We start from the raw sequence: 17855 nt of genomic DNA, 5'->3' as shown, positions 1-17855 counted from the left end.
TTATTCCCAGTTTATTACAGCGTAGCAGTGAACAGAGAAAACTTATCTTCAAAATTATATCTTAACTAAAGCCATGAACAGTACTGAAATGCAGAGACACTTGTTTGGCCTTGCAAGAACCAGTTCAGGGCTGCCAAAACCTGTGATATCCTACTACTGCAGCCTGACAGGCCAAGACAGATCTGCACAGTTAGGTACCACTGTGCACATCCTCTGGCACATCCCCTGTATTGCCTGTATGCTTACCAATTATCTAGTGTCATACAGCTCCTCTGCCCCCATAAAATGGAGCTGTCCGTTGAAGCACACTTTACATTTTGTTCAGACCTGATTTTGGAAAAGACAGTCCTGAGGAACAGAAAAGAATTACACCCCTTGTGAAGAAACGAAGATGCAGTTCTATTTTTCCAGACAACCTCACTTCTGCCTTGGCACAATTCCCCCAACATACAATATAATTAAAACGAAATAAAACATTGTGTTTTGTGTTTAAAACTCAGCTGTTAAATTACCATCGTAGATTAATACAGAAACTCAGTGAATTCAGTGAGGCTAAATTTCAACTCAGATATTTGTATCTGCAGATCTGTCCCTGAGGGTGTAAAATCCTGATCAGGCATTTTTAAGTATGCACACTGCATCCAAAAGCTTTCATAGAAACGCACATGATTAAAAGTGTTTATGCTGAAGCTCAGAGGGTGCCTTTTTTCCACAGAGTTTATATAGAGTTGTTGGAAGCACTGAACACTTGTTTATCCCGTCAACAAAGCATTCCCTCCCCTCTATCCCCAGCTGGCTGCAGAAGGCAGAAAAGGAGGTAGAAGCAGCAAGGTGGTATGGAACACCACAAAGACAATCATTGAAATATCAACAAGATGCAGGCATTTTTTTCTCTTAACTCGGCTGCTCATGAAGACTGCTCGGGTAGCAGCACGGCATCACAAAACAGTTTTGTGAATGGAGAGATAACATGGGCTAACTTCTTTAAGAAACATGCTTAGCCAAGCTCTATCTCCGATGTGCCATAGAAATGATGATTTGTAAATGTCTCTTCCTAAAAACCTGTAAATGCAGGATATTTTAAAGATTTATTTTTCAACTACTCTCACTGTAAAACACCAGTTTCTACCTTTTAAGGAACTGTATTACATTTTCTTACAGGAAATTGAGTATCCAAGTCCTGTGAAAATGTTGAATGCAAAGGGAAAATGTGAAGCACATTACTGCAGCAGCTGGTGAGACTGTTTTGCTGTTTAGCAAGGAAAATCCTGGCTTCTTTGTTCAGAATAGTGGGCAGGAATAGAGCTACAGATGTTGGCTACTGTCTGTTTTTTATCCTAGAAGATACTGAGGTAGGATGTTAAAGAAATAATAATAATAACAAATGAGAATAGAATAGAATAGAATAGAATAGAATAGAATAGAATAGAATAGAATAGAATAGAATAGAATAGAATAGAATAGAATAGAATAGAACATTCACCTAGATGGAATTTGTTCTGAGGAATGAGAAATGCAGGAACAAGACACACTGTGACATACATCTCAACCTGTAACCTCTTCCCCACACTCATCTCTTTCCAGGGTACAGCTCAGTATTTTGCCAAATCCACTCCCATGAGAAAGCTGTTGAAGAGCCTTGGTGCTCGAGTAATTAGAGACTTTCTTTTAATTTCCAGGCTGAAGTGATTTATATCTAGGTTATATCCATTTGTTCTCGTCCCGCCATTAGCCACAAGTTTAAAATCATTATTTTTTCAATCTATGGTCCATGAACTCAGGAGGGGTATATAAACTACTTCTAAGAGAATTTTAAAATGTAATGAAGCAAAACAGACCTAACAGGATGTAATTTGCTCTAACAATGCTGCAGGGTATGCAATACCATCTCTGGAAAAAGTTTAGGAATCCACAAATCAAATAAAATTGCAAACCACCGGCACAAGCTGTTCCTTTGCCTTCCTCTTGTTTATTAAACCTCTGATAGAATTTCAGATAGAAGACACGGACCTTTTCTCAACATTTCTCTTTCTACACTAAAGACACCAACTTTTCCTAGGTATTCCTTGCAAGAAATGTCTCTGTTCTCATAACCACCCTGCTCAGCCTTATTGCAGCTATTGACATTTCTGACATAACTGGATGTGTTTTACCAGAACCCCACACTGCAGTCCCTTGCAAACACTGCCCTAAGTCAACTGGAAACACTTCATGTAATAAATCCCAGGATCACATATACCCTCTGTGCTACGCTGGGTCCTCACTGTCATCCTTTGGTGAGCTGATACACTCAGGTTCTCTCTTCACTCATTTTTATTCGCCCTCACCTGCATGGCCTCTCCTTCTGTACTACCAAGTCCGTGCAATTGCTGTCTCTTCTCTCCTCAAGGTCTGTGTGTTGTTCCACCTGCCCTTGTACAGAACTACGTGGGCACACACTGGACAACTGGTGATGTGTCAGTCTGGGAATCTGTGCTGCTACACCAGCTGGTGACACCACACCACCAGACACAAAATGTCTGACATGAATTAAATTAGTTAGAAAAGAGCATAAAGTCTTTCTCAGTAGTCCAGGTTTTACAGTTTTAATTAACTAACAAAACTTGCCTAACAAGCCCAACAGTCAGCAAATCATCTTGACTCAACTCCTCCTCCAATTTTACCTTTGTATTCTCTATCCATACACAGAGGAAGTCAGACCAGCAGCAAAACTCCTAGATGCCTAATGCAAAACCATATTTTTCTTGTCTAATGACCATGAATTGCAATTTCAGGATTTTTCTTTACTAATGTTCTAATTTTCCTTCATCAGTAATAGCAAGGCTAAATAGAAAGACACAGCCACCAAGTAGTAATTAACTTTCTTTAGAGGAACATAAAGCTACAAGGATGAATAATTTTATTGTCACGGAAAGTCTAATACTTCTCTCATGGAATTAATCTTAAAACTCTGAATTAACTGTTTGGGAAGCTACATTGAATGCCTCTGAAGCAGAGACTCAACACGCAACAGTTTTATAATGCGATGTTCAAAGACGTATTAATCAAGCTCTAGACACCTGGGGAAAATCTGAAATGAAGCACAGAGTCTACATCTGAAAGAAGGTTCATTAATGATTTTTGGGCTCATAGGTCACATTTTTGCACTCTCTAGGTCAAACACTTTCCTGGCTCAGTCCCACAGCATTCTGGATAACTTTTTGCTCCTGCCAAATATCTGTTCCAGCTAACTCTCTTCCCCAAAATTGTTAGGACACTCCAAGAATGGTTCCCAAGAGGTAGTTTCAGGTGGGAGAAGGTAAAAACACATAATAGAATGGCCACTGGCCATTGCACCAGCTGAGGCTGCAGCAGGGGCTGGCGCTGGACACACTTAATTTGCCAGTGTGGACACAGCCACGGTGTGCCTCTGCTGGGCTCCTACAAGCTGAGGAGATGTCCAGATAACAGAGCGCTCTGAACTTGACTTGGAAGGCTGTTAATCTCCACGAGTCCTAAAAGAGCACATGCAGATGCTTCATGCTCACATGCTGTCATCTGGAGTGTTGGAAAACAACCTCTCCAAGCCTCCTCTTGTCTACATCAAGAGACTCTGTGTTATAAAGGAGCTTGAGACGTGTTGGCTTTGCTGCAGGCAGGCCAGCAGCCTGTTCCTGCAGAGGAAAAGGCAGGAGGGTGGGCAGGAGGAGAACACGCAGCTCTGGCCCTCCTCGCTTCACCACTGAAATCTTCTCTGATCTTATGAAGCTTTGCTCTGTCTTATTCATGCTGCTGTGGCACAGAGTTTGTCATGACACAGTACTGTAAGACCAGGACTGAACACAGCCTAGGACAGCAATCCTAGGCACGTCACTCACATGAGATTACTGACCTCATTCGGTGAACTTCTATAGGAAAGCACATGATTTTTGACTTATAAAAGGAAGCAAAAAAATTCCTGTGGTTTCATAAACAGCATCTTCTAAGCATCTCAATTCAGAATGTCCATATTTGAACCCGTAAATACAGCACGTCTTATCTTTCTTCCCTATAAACTTTTCCTTTCTGAAAGGTAACCAGAAAAATAAGGGAAGAGGAACGTGTGACACCTCATCAACTGTCTGTAATAATTTATTTTAAACCGTTTATTCTGTAGCTCTCTCCCTCTGATGCAGTCTCAATTACTTGATTGAATAATATTCTCTGAAATAGCACATGATGTGCTTGTGTCAAAGAGGCTCTCCACAGAGGCCATCAGCTACCTTTTAAAATCAATGAAATTCATGAATCTGCATCTGGCTTCTCAAGGAGAAAATAAAGGAACCTTTTCCCCCAGTATGTATGACCTTCTCATTTTAAGGCCAGCTTATTTCAAGTTTTCTGTACCTCTGAATGCCGATGTGAAGATGGATAATATCTTTCTTAGAGGAGATAGATCTTAAAGTCTATTATATTCCCCTTCTTAAGGATTCCAGACTAATTCTCTCTTAGTAATTGGGATTTGCACACTGTTCCACACAGTAATGCACATTCTAGCTATCCACTCTGTCATGCTGCCACTGCATTTTTAACAATGCTGATAGCAAGTGATATTATCGAATTCTGCAGGCATCTGGGGCTCTCTCCTTGTGCACGTATTTTTTTCATTTCACATATCTGAGCAAAAATGCTTTTATTTTTCCCTCTGTGATGCTTCGTGGCTGTGACCCTGCCATTCTTTGCAGCTGGATCTTGTTAGTTTTCAAATACTGAGACCACACTGCCTGATCACACCACAGATTTTCCATTTTGATATGCTTGCTGTCTTTACGTTTGCAAGATCAAAGCTAATGCTGCTTACACCACAGTGCTGGGAAGGTTCACTTTAGAAAAGGTAAAAGAACTTTAGTGTTTGAAAGTCTAGCCTTGTTTTATGGTATGTCTCCTGCTACTGATAATACACGTATCTCCTCATTCTTGCTTCATTTCTTGTATAGCAATTTTCTTCATTAAACTTCTAGAAGGATTTACAGAAAGAACACAGCAGCAGCCTTATTCCACACTGTGAAGCCCCTTCTGCTGCAAGCAAGTAGAGCTAGACCAATACCAGTTGCTTCCTAAAATCTCATTCCCATTCCTTTTTCCCCAGCAGTATCTAAGTTCTCAGTTCACCAGACTTTAAGAAGTAAAATTATCCTCTTTTCAATTCTTCCATGGTTTCTCTCTTCCCTCTTTTGTTTATTTTTTCTTCCAATAAAATGGAATTTGTCCTCAAACTGCCTGGATAACTTCACACATTTCCTTTTATATCTTATCTTAGTGTTATCTTAGTGTTTCTCAGGCACTGGACCACAACCCCCAGGATGTTCATAAAAGGCACTCTGGGACAGTTAAAAGATGCTGAAATTTTTATTACACTCTAAAACAAAAAATATCTCTGCTCCATTCCCAAAACACCATTATCTCTCAAAATCAAGTTTTGCTATCAAATTCTCAAATCACTCATACAAATAAATGATACACACTTCTTAGATGATACATTTTACCCATGTTCTCTATAGAGACTGATGTGGATGTGTGACGATGAATTTCAGCTCAATTTGACTGATGGTAGAAAAAGCTGGTACGGGGGAGAGTGCAAAGGATCCCAAATTTCCACTAGCAGAAAGACAGGGAGAGTTTAACAAAACCAAGTGGTAGCTTGAGGACTTCAACTCACAAATAGCTTTCAGCCAGCTGTAGGACATACTGTGCCCTTGCCAGCTATACAGGTAAAGAGTCTGTGAGAAATCTGAGAGCTCAACTACAAAAATAGAACTGATATTCTCAGAGGAAGGGGATGATGGGATGTAGGAGAGAACTGGTGATGGTGTGGATAGAGAAAGAAACAGTTCTTTCTTTGGGGAAAGAAACAACTGTTAGGGATGCAGAGGAGAAGCTGAGCCAGAACATTTCTCCCTTGGTTCCGCTGTTCACAGAACACACCTTTTACCTCTATTTTTATAGCCAAAGCATGGAACTCATAAAACTTTTCCACAGAATGGAACTGAGCAGGCTGCACAGCCACAACAGTCTTTTCACCCACAGCTTCCCAATCCAACCCTCAGTTTTTCACCTTTCCAAACTACGCAAAGAACCCTCCAGCTCACCTCAGAACAGGAGTAATGCCCAGGCCAATATGGGAATGCCCAAGCTTGCCAAAGTTACCTCTGGAGCTGAACAGACAGAAGATCTTATTGGCAGCATGAATTCCCTCTGAGAGAAACAAGACTACACACCAGGCTCGCTTGAACTGCAGATGTCCTTACCGGCTTGATGAAACAGTCCTTTTGTCAGCAAGCCAAGCACCACAGCTGACTCCCTGCTCTATGCCCACTCACAGCTCCAGCACCCTATTTTCCCACCATGTGGGATATTTTCACTAACATCAAACTCATCAGCATTCTGCCAGAATTCTCTGCCAAAGGTCTGGCACCCATGGCTGCTCATCATTTCTAAATAGCCTCAGCCAGCTCACCAGGTAGGTCAGCATAAATGCTGAAACTCAGTTCAAAGCCTGCTGATGTTCCTGGACTTGCTTTCCTCCCTCAGCCTTCACAAACATCTGTCTTTCTACAGAAGAGGAACACCATGGGAAGAGGAGTGGGCAGGTACGGTGGTTAAGGACCACTGTTTAGTCTGACATATTAAATTAATGCTGAGAAGTACTCAGTACGGTGCCTCACAAGGTAATTTGCTTCTACCAAGTTAAACCACATCTCTTAGAAAGAGGGACTCAATCTTATCTAAAGACTTAACTGGTAAAAAAGACCCACCCTGTAAACATAACTTACAAGTGCAGCTTAAGTTACAAAGCCAGATGCCTCACAGCTAATGCAAATGTTCTGAACTTCAGATTCCAAACACAGCATTTGTCAAATTAAGGAACAAGGCACTACTTGAGATCTCCTCCTGTGGGTCCTCATACACCATAATCTGTCAATTTTTAATCTTCTTCTGAATAGCAAGAACACTCATCCCTTCAGATCTCCTTTCATTTACTTAAACCAGTCTTGAAATCTTTTTGTCTTTATACATGAAAGGGAATGATGTTGGAACTGGACAGAGTGTGCATGGGTAACACTGTGGGTGACAGAAAACCTGTTTTTGTCACACTGACGTTCAGGTACCACACTGGATTTCATGAATGCAGCAATGCAGTGAGAGCTCCCACTCAGATAATCATCTACCACAGCCCACAGTCCCTCTTCTAGTTAACTGCTTTCCATAATATGGTCTTCTATCAGTACAATGCTTCCCATGTTTTAAAGGAGTTTTATGCTACATTTGGTATTTTAAAACATGGGTTGCTCAAGCAAGCCCAGTGCACTGTGATATCTGAAACTGATTTGTGCCATCTGATAACTTCAGCAGCAGTTAATATACATTTCTGTTCTAAGAAACAAGAATACTTAGGAATTTGGGGCTGCAAACAACACCACTGTCTGACTCCCCGAGGCACCCTGCTCATATGCTGGCATGAGGCTGGGTTCTTCCAGCCTTCCACAACTCACCCCTATACCAACTTCCAAAAGACAACAGCAACAAAGGCTCTGAGCGCTTCAAGGTCAGGCCTTTTAAGACTCTTATGTAAGTCTCCTTGTCCTGCAGACTACTTTCAAATAAAAAGGCAAACAAACAACACAGCTGCCATGAAGAACTTCAGCTTTTCATTCTGAAACAACACTGTTTTAAATGGACTTCTAACCATGGCATGTAACCTCTCTCTTATATCTGCTTTGGCTCCTAAGAACTGAAAATCGGGTAATATGAAATCACTTTCTAAAGGAGTTCCAGGGAAAATGTGGATAAGTGTGGAAAGCCTGATATCTGCACTGTGCAAGTTGGTAACAACTCTAAAGGACAATAGATTTTGCTCAAATCAAGTAAGACAGAATGAACACAGCTATTTATTGTTGGGCTTTGCAAAATTAGAGTTCTCTGAAGAAGTCAAAACATTGGTGTCGTGGAAATGTAGCTAACAAAGTCCACTTGGATTTTGATAAATCTGTCATTCACAGGTCTTAAAAAAAATGAAACTCCCAGAGGATAAAAATAAATGTCCTTGCAAGGAGAAATAATTAGAAACAGATGGTAGGAGAATACTGTCAATTTTCAGAGTGGAGAGAGGTCACTGGTGGAGTCCTGCAGGGATCCGTGCTGGAACCTGGGAGCTGTTCACTTATTTATAAATGAGCTGGAAAGCAGGGTAAATAGCGAGGTGACAAAGTTTGCTGCTGAGAGTCATTCAGGGGAACTAAGATAGCGGCTGACTATGAAGAGAGATTTACAATACTGAGTGAGTAGGCAATAAAAAGGCAAATTAAATTCAGTGTAGATAAATAAATATGAGGTCATTTCTTTGAGGGGAAAATACCTAACCTCACCAAATGATGTGCTCCAAGGTGACTATTACCACTTCAGGAATGAAATCTTGGGGTTATAATAGGCAGTTCTACGAAAATACCAGCCCACTGCTCACTTGCAATGCAAAAGCAAGAATTAGGAATTAGTAGGAGAGGATCAGAGAATGAAAGAGAGAATATTATTATGGCATTGAGTAAACTGATGGGGTTTTTTGTGTCTTGAATGCTGCGTGTAGTTCTGGTTCCATCACCTCCAAAAAAGGCGGACATTGCAGGCTGGAAGTGGCACAGGCAAGGGCAGCAAGAATGAACAAGGGAATGGGACAACCTGAAGGCTAAGAAGCTAAAGATTCTGCAGGTCTGACAATGTAAGTGAGGGGAGACAACAGTCTAATTGAGAAAGGAACTGGGAAGGTGTTTGGGGATCCACCGTTCACTGCTTCTTTCAATACATTGTCCAAGGAGTTACAAAGGTTCAAAAAATGATTAGATAATAAATCATAGGAAAGAAATTCCGCCAGGAGCTTTGAAATACTCAGGCTTTGGCACAGGAAATCCCTGAACTGGAGTGCTGGAGGCAGGTAAAGCACCGTGAGGAAAAATTAGCTTCTTATACCCCTGCACTTTTGTAGCACTTACAGACAATCATGAGAGAAGACACTAGTCTAGACCGGCCTATGGTTTGGCTTGGGACACATGATTTAAGTTTCTTTGTTCAATCTTGGATTTGACTTAGGTATCTATTGAAAAACATTGGTATTATCCTACTCATCCGTGGAACATTCCTTTGCCTTTCTTTTTTTTTGCCTGCTTTTGCCTTTTCTGTAACTTGCAACTTCATAGCAAAGAAAAAAGTAACAAGAAGTGTCTAATGCAAAAATCACAGCAAAACCGACGTGTTTGTGTAACTTCTACATGAAGAAGTCAATAAAAGTATTTGTGAGCTTCCTTGCAAGCTTTAGATGCCAAGTATTAAAAAGAAATAATGCTTCACCTCTAACACCTTCGCTAAGCGCTTTTGCTCACACAGCTGCTCAACTTAGGTGAGCGTACATACAAGAATTCATACATATGACTTCGAAACATCAGAAGGGGAGAACCACAGAATCACAGAATTGTAGGGGCTGGAAGGGAACTCTAGAAATCATCCAGTCCAACTCCCCAGCAAAACAGGCTCCCTAGACCAGGTTACACGGGTAGGCATCCAGGTGGGTCTTGACCGTCTCCATAGAAGGAGACTCCACAACCTCTTTGGGCAACCTGTTCCAGTGTTCTGTCACCCTCACTATGAGGAAGTTCTTATGCAGACTTGTGCAGAATTCCTATGCTTCAGTTTGTGATCATTTCCCCTTGTGCTACTGCTACACACCACTGCAAAGTCTGGCCTCGTCCCCTTGCCTCCCACACCCTAGATATTTATAGACATTGATCTAAGTTGTCTTTTCCCCAGGCTGAACAGACCCAGGCCATTCAGCCTTTAATTAGAAGAGAGGTGCTCCAGAACCTTAATAATCTCTGGCCCTCCACTGTACTCTCTCCAGGAGATCCCTGTCTTTTTTGTACCAGAGCCCAGGACTGGACACGTTATTCCAGGTGAGGCCTCACCAGGGCAGAGCAGAGGGGTAGGATCACCTCCCTTGACCTGCTGGCCACCCTTCTTTTGATGCAGCCCAGGACACAGTTGGCTTTCTGAGCTGTGAGGGCACATTGCTGGCCTCTGTTCAGCTTGCTATCCATCAGTACCCCCCCAAATACTTTTTCGCAGGGTTGTGCTCTATCCTTTCATCCCCCAGCGTGCGCTGTTAGTGGGGGTTGCCATGACCCTGGTGCAAAACCTTGCACTTAGCTTTGTCGAACTTCATGAACCTCACCTGTGCCCCCAGCTGAAGCCAGTCTAGGTCCCTGTGGATGGCATCTCATCCCTTAGGCATGCTGGCCACATCCCATAGCTTGGTGTTATCTGCAAACGTGCACTACATCCTACTCTCATTGTTAGTGATGAAGACATTAAAGTGCATCCATCCCAGTACTGACCTCTGAGGGACATCACTTGTCACTGATCTCCATCCAGACACTGAGCCACTGACCACTACTCTCTGGGTACAATCTCGCAACCAGTTTCTCATCCATCAAACAGATGATATATTGTGTACCCTGACAGCATTAAGCACAGGGAAAAAAATAAAACAATACAAGCAATGGCAAAGGCATTAAGGAGTCTAATGTATGTTGTCCTCACATACACATAGGAATTCCTTTTGTTCTCAGATTTTTCTGCTTAATCATGTTATGGAGATGATTAAATGAAGACAGGGATCCAGAATGCATGTGCCCAAGACACTGTGCATCTTTTCCTTAATTAAAAACCACCTCTTCAAAACAAGAGCTAGATCATGCTGACAATTCACAATGACTCACGCAGTTGTGAATGTGATCGAAGTGTTTCTTTTAAAGAAATATGATCCTAAGCTATTATTTGTAACCCTAAATGAAGCATGACCCCATGTTGAAAAAGAACTTTTAGGGAGACTTAAATTTCATCAAGTATTACTACATGATCTAACTGAATATTAACACTGCTAAGGTATGAAACAGCAAGCAAAATCAAAGCCACTCTCACCCACTTGTTTATTTTACTACTTCAGGTTCAGTTTTGTTTCTGTACAATGCACATGTCACATACATGTAGTTGACATTACTATATCATTACCTGAGAGATAAGCATCGAAACCTTGCTATTGCTGCTTACTTACACTCCCCAAACAGGAAAACAATAACAGAAGCCAATCAGATAGCTTAGAGGAAGGCTATCAGAACTCATTAAAATTCCCTTGTGCTGCACATTTTGTTCCATGTCATACCCATGTCTTAATCCCATAGCTTTCTTCTTGAAAGGATGCAACACAAACCAATGCAGATTTTCCTTCCTTTTGAGGAAACTTCTTTGGTGTAACACAGAACAGCCAGGCCAATGCTAAATTAAGTTACAGCATACAGCAAACAACAAAATAATTCTCTATGAATAGGTGCTATTACTACAGTTCTTCCAGGGCATTCCCATACAAACAGGGAATGACAGACAATAATCACATGGCTATAAAGGTGTTCCCCTATTATTTTAATTGTGGATTTCAGTAGTTTGAAAAATGATCCTGCTACTGGTACAAAACTCCTTTTATTGACTTTTAATGCCAACAGCACATCTACCAGCTTCAGAGACTATGAGAATTCCATGTCATTTTGCCTGAAAATATATCTTCAGTGCTCCATCTAACACATGCATCATGATGTACCCTGGTTGGACTACCTGACCAGCTACATGCAGTGGTTTCGAAACATTATTATTTGCCTGTGCAGCAGTACAGTAAATAAATCAAATGATTTTTTATCTACCCTACACTAGCTTCTAGTGGCATAGAACAGTAGAACCCTGTAAGTAAAATATTATTCCTAATGTCAGTAAGTATAAGATAGCTGAAAACTGTGCTGTCCTACTGCATACAAGGCACGAACAGAAGAAGCTGTGGATGCACCAAACCAGTATATATTCATGCCATCTTTTACAGGTGGAGAAGTAGCTGAAAGCGAAAGTCCTTAACAGAGCAGAGGACACATCAGTGGTGCAAAGACGGAACACTTTGCTTTGCTTGCAGCCAACTGACATGGCTACATGCAATTAACAATGCTGTATTGAGAACACAGTAGCCACCAACCATAGGATTCCCAATGCAGAGATGAACCCAACCCCAACCTCTCACTGGCAAGGAAAGAAAATTTACTGATCTCAAGTGACTGCAGACCATCCCCCAGGTGACGAGAAACTGCACAGAAACTCAAATAACAAAAAAGAGCATAAAATACACAGAACACACATAAAAACAGGGGGAGATGGATAAAGCTTCCTCACACAAACCAGAAATTTCCACTAAGCCTCATGAACTAGGTGGCAATAAGCTGCTCAGGAAACGACTCAGAACAATTATTGCTCAGAAAATGAAATGAATGTAGGTCAATTTGGGGGACTGAAAAGTGACGGTGAGTCCATTCGGGAGACATTTTGCTCTGCCTTCCTGACAGCAACCCCCGAACTTCTCCTTTTGAGGGATCTATCGGGAAGACAAGCAGAAGTCATACTTTGACTTCAGATTTTTTTCCCCCCAAAATTATTCAAGAATTGATCTTTTCTATCTCACTGAAACTGATTTGATTGCTATCCCAACTCCTGAGACCGTTCCATCCTCCCTCTCTGCCTTTCCACTGCACACAAACTGCCACATCCCCACCAACTCAGAATGAAAGCAATGCTGAAGATGCGAGAAGGGATGTCCTGGTGTTCCCCCTCCTTTTTATCACGCGCTTTCCTCAGGGAGATGCCTGATGTGATAGGGAAAGTCAAACGAAGTCAGGCAACCAGCAACGGAGATGAGATTTTTGTACACTCTGAATGTACAGAGGGACATAAGCCTCGTAAATGGGGTGGCAGGACCCAAACCCAACCTCAGGCACGCGGACTCCAATGCCCTCAGCCGCCCTTCCAACCTCACCCCGAGCTCTCGCTCCGTCCCGAGCCCGGCGCTACCCACACCGTGCTCAGCCACCCCCACCTGCCGCTCCCACGTCCATTTTCTCCCGACCTCAGCAGCAGACCGAGCGCCGGAGCACGGGGACGCGAGCGCTGCGGGCGGGCCGGGAGCGCTGCGGGCAGGCCGGGACCGAGGGGCCGCCCGGGGCCACGGGACGGGGCTGGGGTCCCGGGTTGTGACGGGCGGCGCGGAGCCCCCCGGGCCGGAGCCGCTGCCCCACTCACCCGAGGTCAGCTGCATCCAGGCACAGATCTTGTAGACGGTGGCCGTGTTGCAGAAGAAGAAGAGGATGAAGCAGACGATGCAGGCGATGATGAGCATCATCGAGAGCCCGATGAAGAAGGAGGCAGCTTTGAAGGCTCCCGAGGGCAGGCTAGAGAAGTCCGTGAAGCTGCCCCGGCAGGTGAGTTCCCGGCTGAAGCCGTTGCCGATGCAGTAGTGGAAGAGCCCGAAGTAGCCCGCCTGCGGCGTGTCCACGCCGTCTCCGATCCAGTAGGGCTGGATGAAGCACACCACGTTGACGATGGCAAAGCAGATGGTGAAGATGGCCCACAGCACGCCGATGGCCCGCGAGTTCCGCACGTAGTTGGTGTGGTAGATCTTGGCCGCCTCCTGAGCCGGGAGCATCCCCGCTGCTGCCGCTCCCGCCGAGCCCGCTCCTGACGCCGCCGTCCCTGCAGCCGCTCCGGGCATCCTCGCCGAGAAGCTCCCCCCTCCCCTTCCTCCTCCTCCTCCTCCGCCCCGCTCACTCCTCTCGACGCGACGCGCTCCGCCGCTGCGTGCGAGATCCGAGCAGCCCCAACGCCGGGCTGCCGCGGCGCCGCGCCACCAACCACCGCCACCACCGCCAGCACCGCCGGCAGCGCGGCCCGCCGCCTCCTACCGGGGCTCGGCGCCGCCGGCCGCCGCGCACCGCCCTCCCCGCAGCCCGCCCTCCCGCCGCCGCCCGCAGCTCCTCGGCCGCCGGAGCCCCGCAGCCCTGCGCAACCGCGGCCCGCGGTGGGGATGTCGGGGCGAGACGAGGGATGGGGGGTATTTGTGATAACGGGCTGCCGGCCCTGAGGGCAGGGTCCGCCTGGGAGGGGGGCAGCCGGCGCTGCTCGCTCTGCGTGTCCCGGGGGGACGCATTGGGGAAACACCTTGAAGTTTAAAAGCACAGCGCTGCTCGCTTGGCTGTGGCTGTGGGGTGAGCGGGGGCGCGGGTGGGCTCGGCTCGTGTCTAAATCAGCCCCCAGCCGGGCTGAGGTACATCCAGCCCCAGGAGAATATCGAGGGATGCTTCCCGCTGCACGTGGACCAGGAGCGCCCTAAAGCAGCGGCGGTGCGGGGCTGATGCTCCTGGGGGCGGCGGCGGAAAAGCCGCTCAGCCGCTCCAGCGACTCGGGCCTGGCACGCTGAGCCCTGAACGTTTTGGCATGCGGCAGTAATTAGCATATATTAATGAGCAATTAGCATCTGGTAATAATCATTCATACTCCAATGACACTTGGATTCGCAGTCCCCGACCTATGCATTGAGCTGGAGTTAATAATAATAATTGATGGCGCATATATAGAGCTCTTTGAAGATTGCGCCCCTCGGGAAGCGCTGCAGCTGGAGCTCCGGGGACACAGGGAGCAGTAAGTGGGGCTGTGCGGGCCCGGAGCCGGCAGAGGGCTGCACGCAATTAAATATTAGCGCTGATCAGTCTTGGAAGTGTGGGAATTGTTCCCTCCGCCCCGCACAGTTTTGCTGCTCCTTCAGTTAAAGTTTGACTTTGAACACGAGCCAGCAGTGTGCCCAGGTGGCCAAGAAGGCCAATGGCATCCTGGCTTGTATCAGAAATAGTGTGGTCAGCAGGGCCTGGGCGGTGAAAAATTCTTCTCAGAAAGAGTGGTGAGGCACTGACATGCACTGCCCAGAGAGGAGGTGAAGTCACCATCCCTGGAGGTGTCTAAGAAGAGAGTAGATGTGGCACTGAGGGACTTGGAGATGGGTTGGTTGTTGGGCTAGAAAATCTTAGTGTTTTTTTCTGACTTTAGTGATTCTATGATTCTAGGAGAAACAGCCATGGAATGGAGGTCAGGGAGGGCTGGGCAAGGAGTTCTAAGAGCTCCAAGAAAGGAGGTGGTGAGGGGTACGAGTGGAATGAAAGGGTTGGGGATAGTTGGCCTGCGTGTATGCACACAAAGGTGAAACCTGGAGTCAGCATGGCAGAAGGAAGAGATGTGGAGCTGGGAAGGAGCCAGGAGAGGAGAACTGCTCTGCAGAATAAATGGATAAAGGGAAGTGAGGAGGTGGAAGTACTGAGAGTGGAGAAGTTGGAGAAAGAGAGTCAGATAAGAGTACAGAGAGAAACATGGGAGCCTGTCCGGGCAGGAAGCAGGGGAAGAAGGTGGGACTGTGCTGACATGCTGAATGTCGATCTGCCTGGGGGTAGCGAGGCCCTACAGAGGGATCTGGACAGGCTGGAGAACTGGGCTGAAGCCAATGGGATGAGGTTCAACAAGACCAAATGCCAGGTCCTGCACTTTGGCCACAACAACCCCAGTCAGAGCTACAGGCTTGGGGTAAAGTGGCTGTATGACTGTGTGGAGGGAATGGACCTGGGAGTATTGATTGATGCTCGGCTGAACATGAGCTGACAGTGTGCCCAGGTGGCCAAGAAGGCCAATGGCATCCTGGCTTGCATCAGAAATAGTGTTGCCAGCAGGAACAGGGCAGTGATTGTTCCCCTGTACTCAGCTCTGGTGAGGCCGCACCTCAAGTACTGTGTCCAGTTTTGGGTCCCTCACTTCAAGAAAGACTGAAGCATGTTCAGACTTCAAGATAAGACATCAAGGCCCTGAAGTATGTTCAAAGAAGGGCAACAAAGCTGTGAAGGGTCTGGAGCACAGGTCTTATGGGGAATGTCTGAGGGAACTGGGATTGTTCAGTCTGGAGAAGAGGAGGCTCAGGGGAGACCTTATTGCTCTCTACCACTTGAAGGGAGGTTGTAGTGAGCTGGGGGTTGGCCCCTTCTCTCGTGTAACTGGTGATAGGACTAGAGAGAATGGCTTCAAGCTGTGCCAGGGGAGGTTCAGGCTGGAGGTTAGGAAACTCTGCTTCTCCAAAAGAGTGGTCAGGCACTGGAATGCCCAGGGAGGTGGTGGAGTCACAAACCCTGGGGATGTTCAAGGAACATTTGGATGTTGTGTTGAGGGATGTGGTTTATTGGGAGCTATTGGTGGTTGGTGGATGGTTGGACTGGATGATCTTGTAGCTCTTTTCCAACCTTGGCGATACTGTGATTCTGTGAATGTTAGGGTGAGAAAGGAGGTAAGGTTGCGTGTGTCCAGGCAGAGGCTGTTCTGGGTGTCCTAGGACATCAGGGTGTCCTTCTCTGGTCTCTAGCACCAAAAAATGATACCTACTGGTCCTTCAGTTGAGTGCATCTGAATGGTAAAATGGTAACAGGTACTATTCTGGATGAACCTGAGTCACTCCAAATGTGTCCCTTGCTAGAACTTTGAATCCCCACTGCTGTTTAGTATTTGAAGTCTCTGTGAAGTTCACTCCCATCCCCTTCTAGTCTCCTCTCCTTCCAGCATTGATATCTACAGAATAATAAATAGTAAATCTTTCATCAGTTACTTCAGGAGTTTGAACAGCAGAAGCCTCTAAGTTCCTTCCAAGATAATTAACCCAGAGGTATCAATATTCTGTCACACAAAGAAGTAACACGTGTTTTTGTAAATGACAACTGGAAATATGAACACAACTGCAGAAGAGCTTGATCAAGATTCAAAACCAAAGGTTAAGAAAACGAAGAAAAAAAAAAAGATTATCTGTGCAATCCTTAATTGGTTCTTTCGTATTTGTTTACTATGATACTTTCTAATAACATAATTGCCTTTCTACCATCATCCTTGCTCACTTGTTTCACAGCACTGGCAGTTGCTACTTGATGAGAAGCCTCTCCTGAGGTTTTTCTTCTCTCCCTGCTCAATGTGCAGCCCAGATTTGCTTTTCTGCACATGGTGTTTGCAACTGCAGACAGGCTTAGGATGCTTTTTATGGTTCTTACCACAATTATATGAGTGCTTTGCGGCCTTGGAAAACATCGTGTCTCTGTGAGATATGATGCTTAGGATGCTGGTATATTCTGGACAGAACAGTTAAGGTAAAAGACAGCTGAGGATTCATTTCACAAAGCAGAGCTCCCATGGATTTATTTATTTATGTATTTATTTATTTTTTGTAGCACTTCTCCAAACGAGGCCTCAGTAGGAGCCACACTGAGCTGCTGCTCATCTACAAAAGGTTTTAAGCATCTTGCCTGCCAATGCACACATCCTGTCTGTGGCAGGAGCAGGGATAGTCTGCAGCTCTTCACAACAGCATTCATCATCTTAATCTTCAGAAGATTATCCTTTCTCTCCAACAACCCTGTTCATACTTCCACTATTTTCTTCTCCCTGGGAATTATCTGGGTCCCAGCTCTGTGGCTGCCATCTAGTTTCATCTAAAACAAACAAACTCTTAAACTGTGTTAGCCAAGATTTCACCAAGAGCTTCTTCAAAAGGTGAAGCAGGATTCTCATCAACATGATCCTTCTTGACAGCAGACACAGTGTCACACACCAAATAAGGCAGGATCCTGTTTACAAATTAGCAAATGAGCATGTAACACACAACAAAGGGAATGTGAATCATGTGGCATGGACAGCTCTTTTTTTGGCACATCCCATCAAGTACCAGACTTTACAACAATAATTCTATTTTTAGAAATGCATGTGTATGTGATTATAAAACATGTGAGCTTAAAGAGAATTTTTGCAATCTTTGTAGACCATACTTGTAAGCATTTTATCAAACCAAAGTGTGCTGATTGTTATATCCGTGTAGATCATTACACAGAGCAAAAAATAAAGGATATTATTTGCTTTGT

General features: G+C 44.9%; 1 protein-coding gene across 3 annotated transcripts in view; it reads right to left on the bottom strand.

Annotated features, from left to right (window-relative positions):
* Positions 1-13799, bottom strand: part of LHFPL3 (LHFPL tetraspan subfamily member 3) — a 219654-nt gene extending 205855 nt beyond the window's left edge. For 2 of the 3 annotated variants that reach the window (XM_015886328.2, XM_015886239.2), the window contains exon 1: positions 13171-13798. In XM_015886328.2, the coding sequence (XP_015741814.1) occupies positions 13171-13639 (469 nt within the window). In that variant the 5' untranslated portion in view covers positions 13640-13798. Of the gene's footprint in view, positions 1-13170 lie in introns of all 3 variants that reach the window. The other variant, XM_015886410.2, reaches the window with a different exon arrangement.
* Between the last annotated feature and the right edge of the window lie 4056 nt (positions 13800-17855).

The sequence above is a fragment of the Coturnix japonica genome, chromosome 1, assembly GCF_001577835.2.
Source record: "Coturnix japonica isolate 7356 chromosome 1, Coturnix japonica 2.1, whole genome shotgun sequence".
NCBI lineage: Eukaryota > Metazoa > Chordata > Aves > Galliformes > Phasianidae > Coturnix > Coturnix japonica.
Note: the sequence above shows the minus strand (reverse complement) of the source record. Positions and strands in the feature narration are given on the sequence as shown.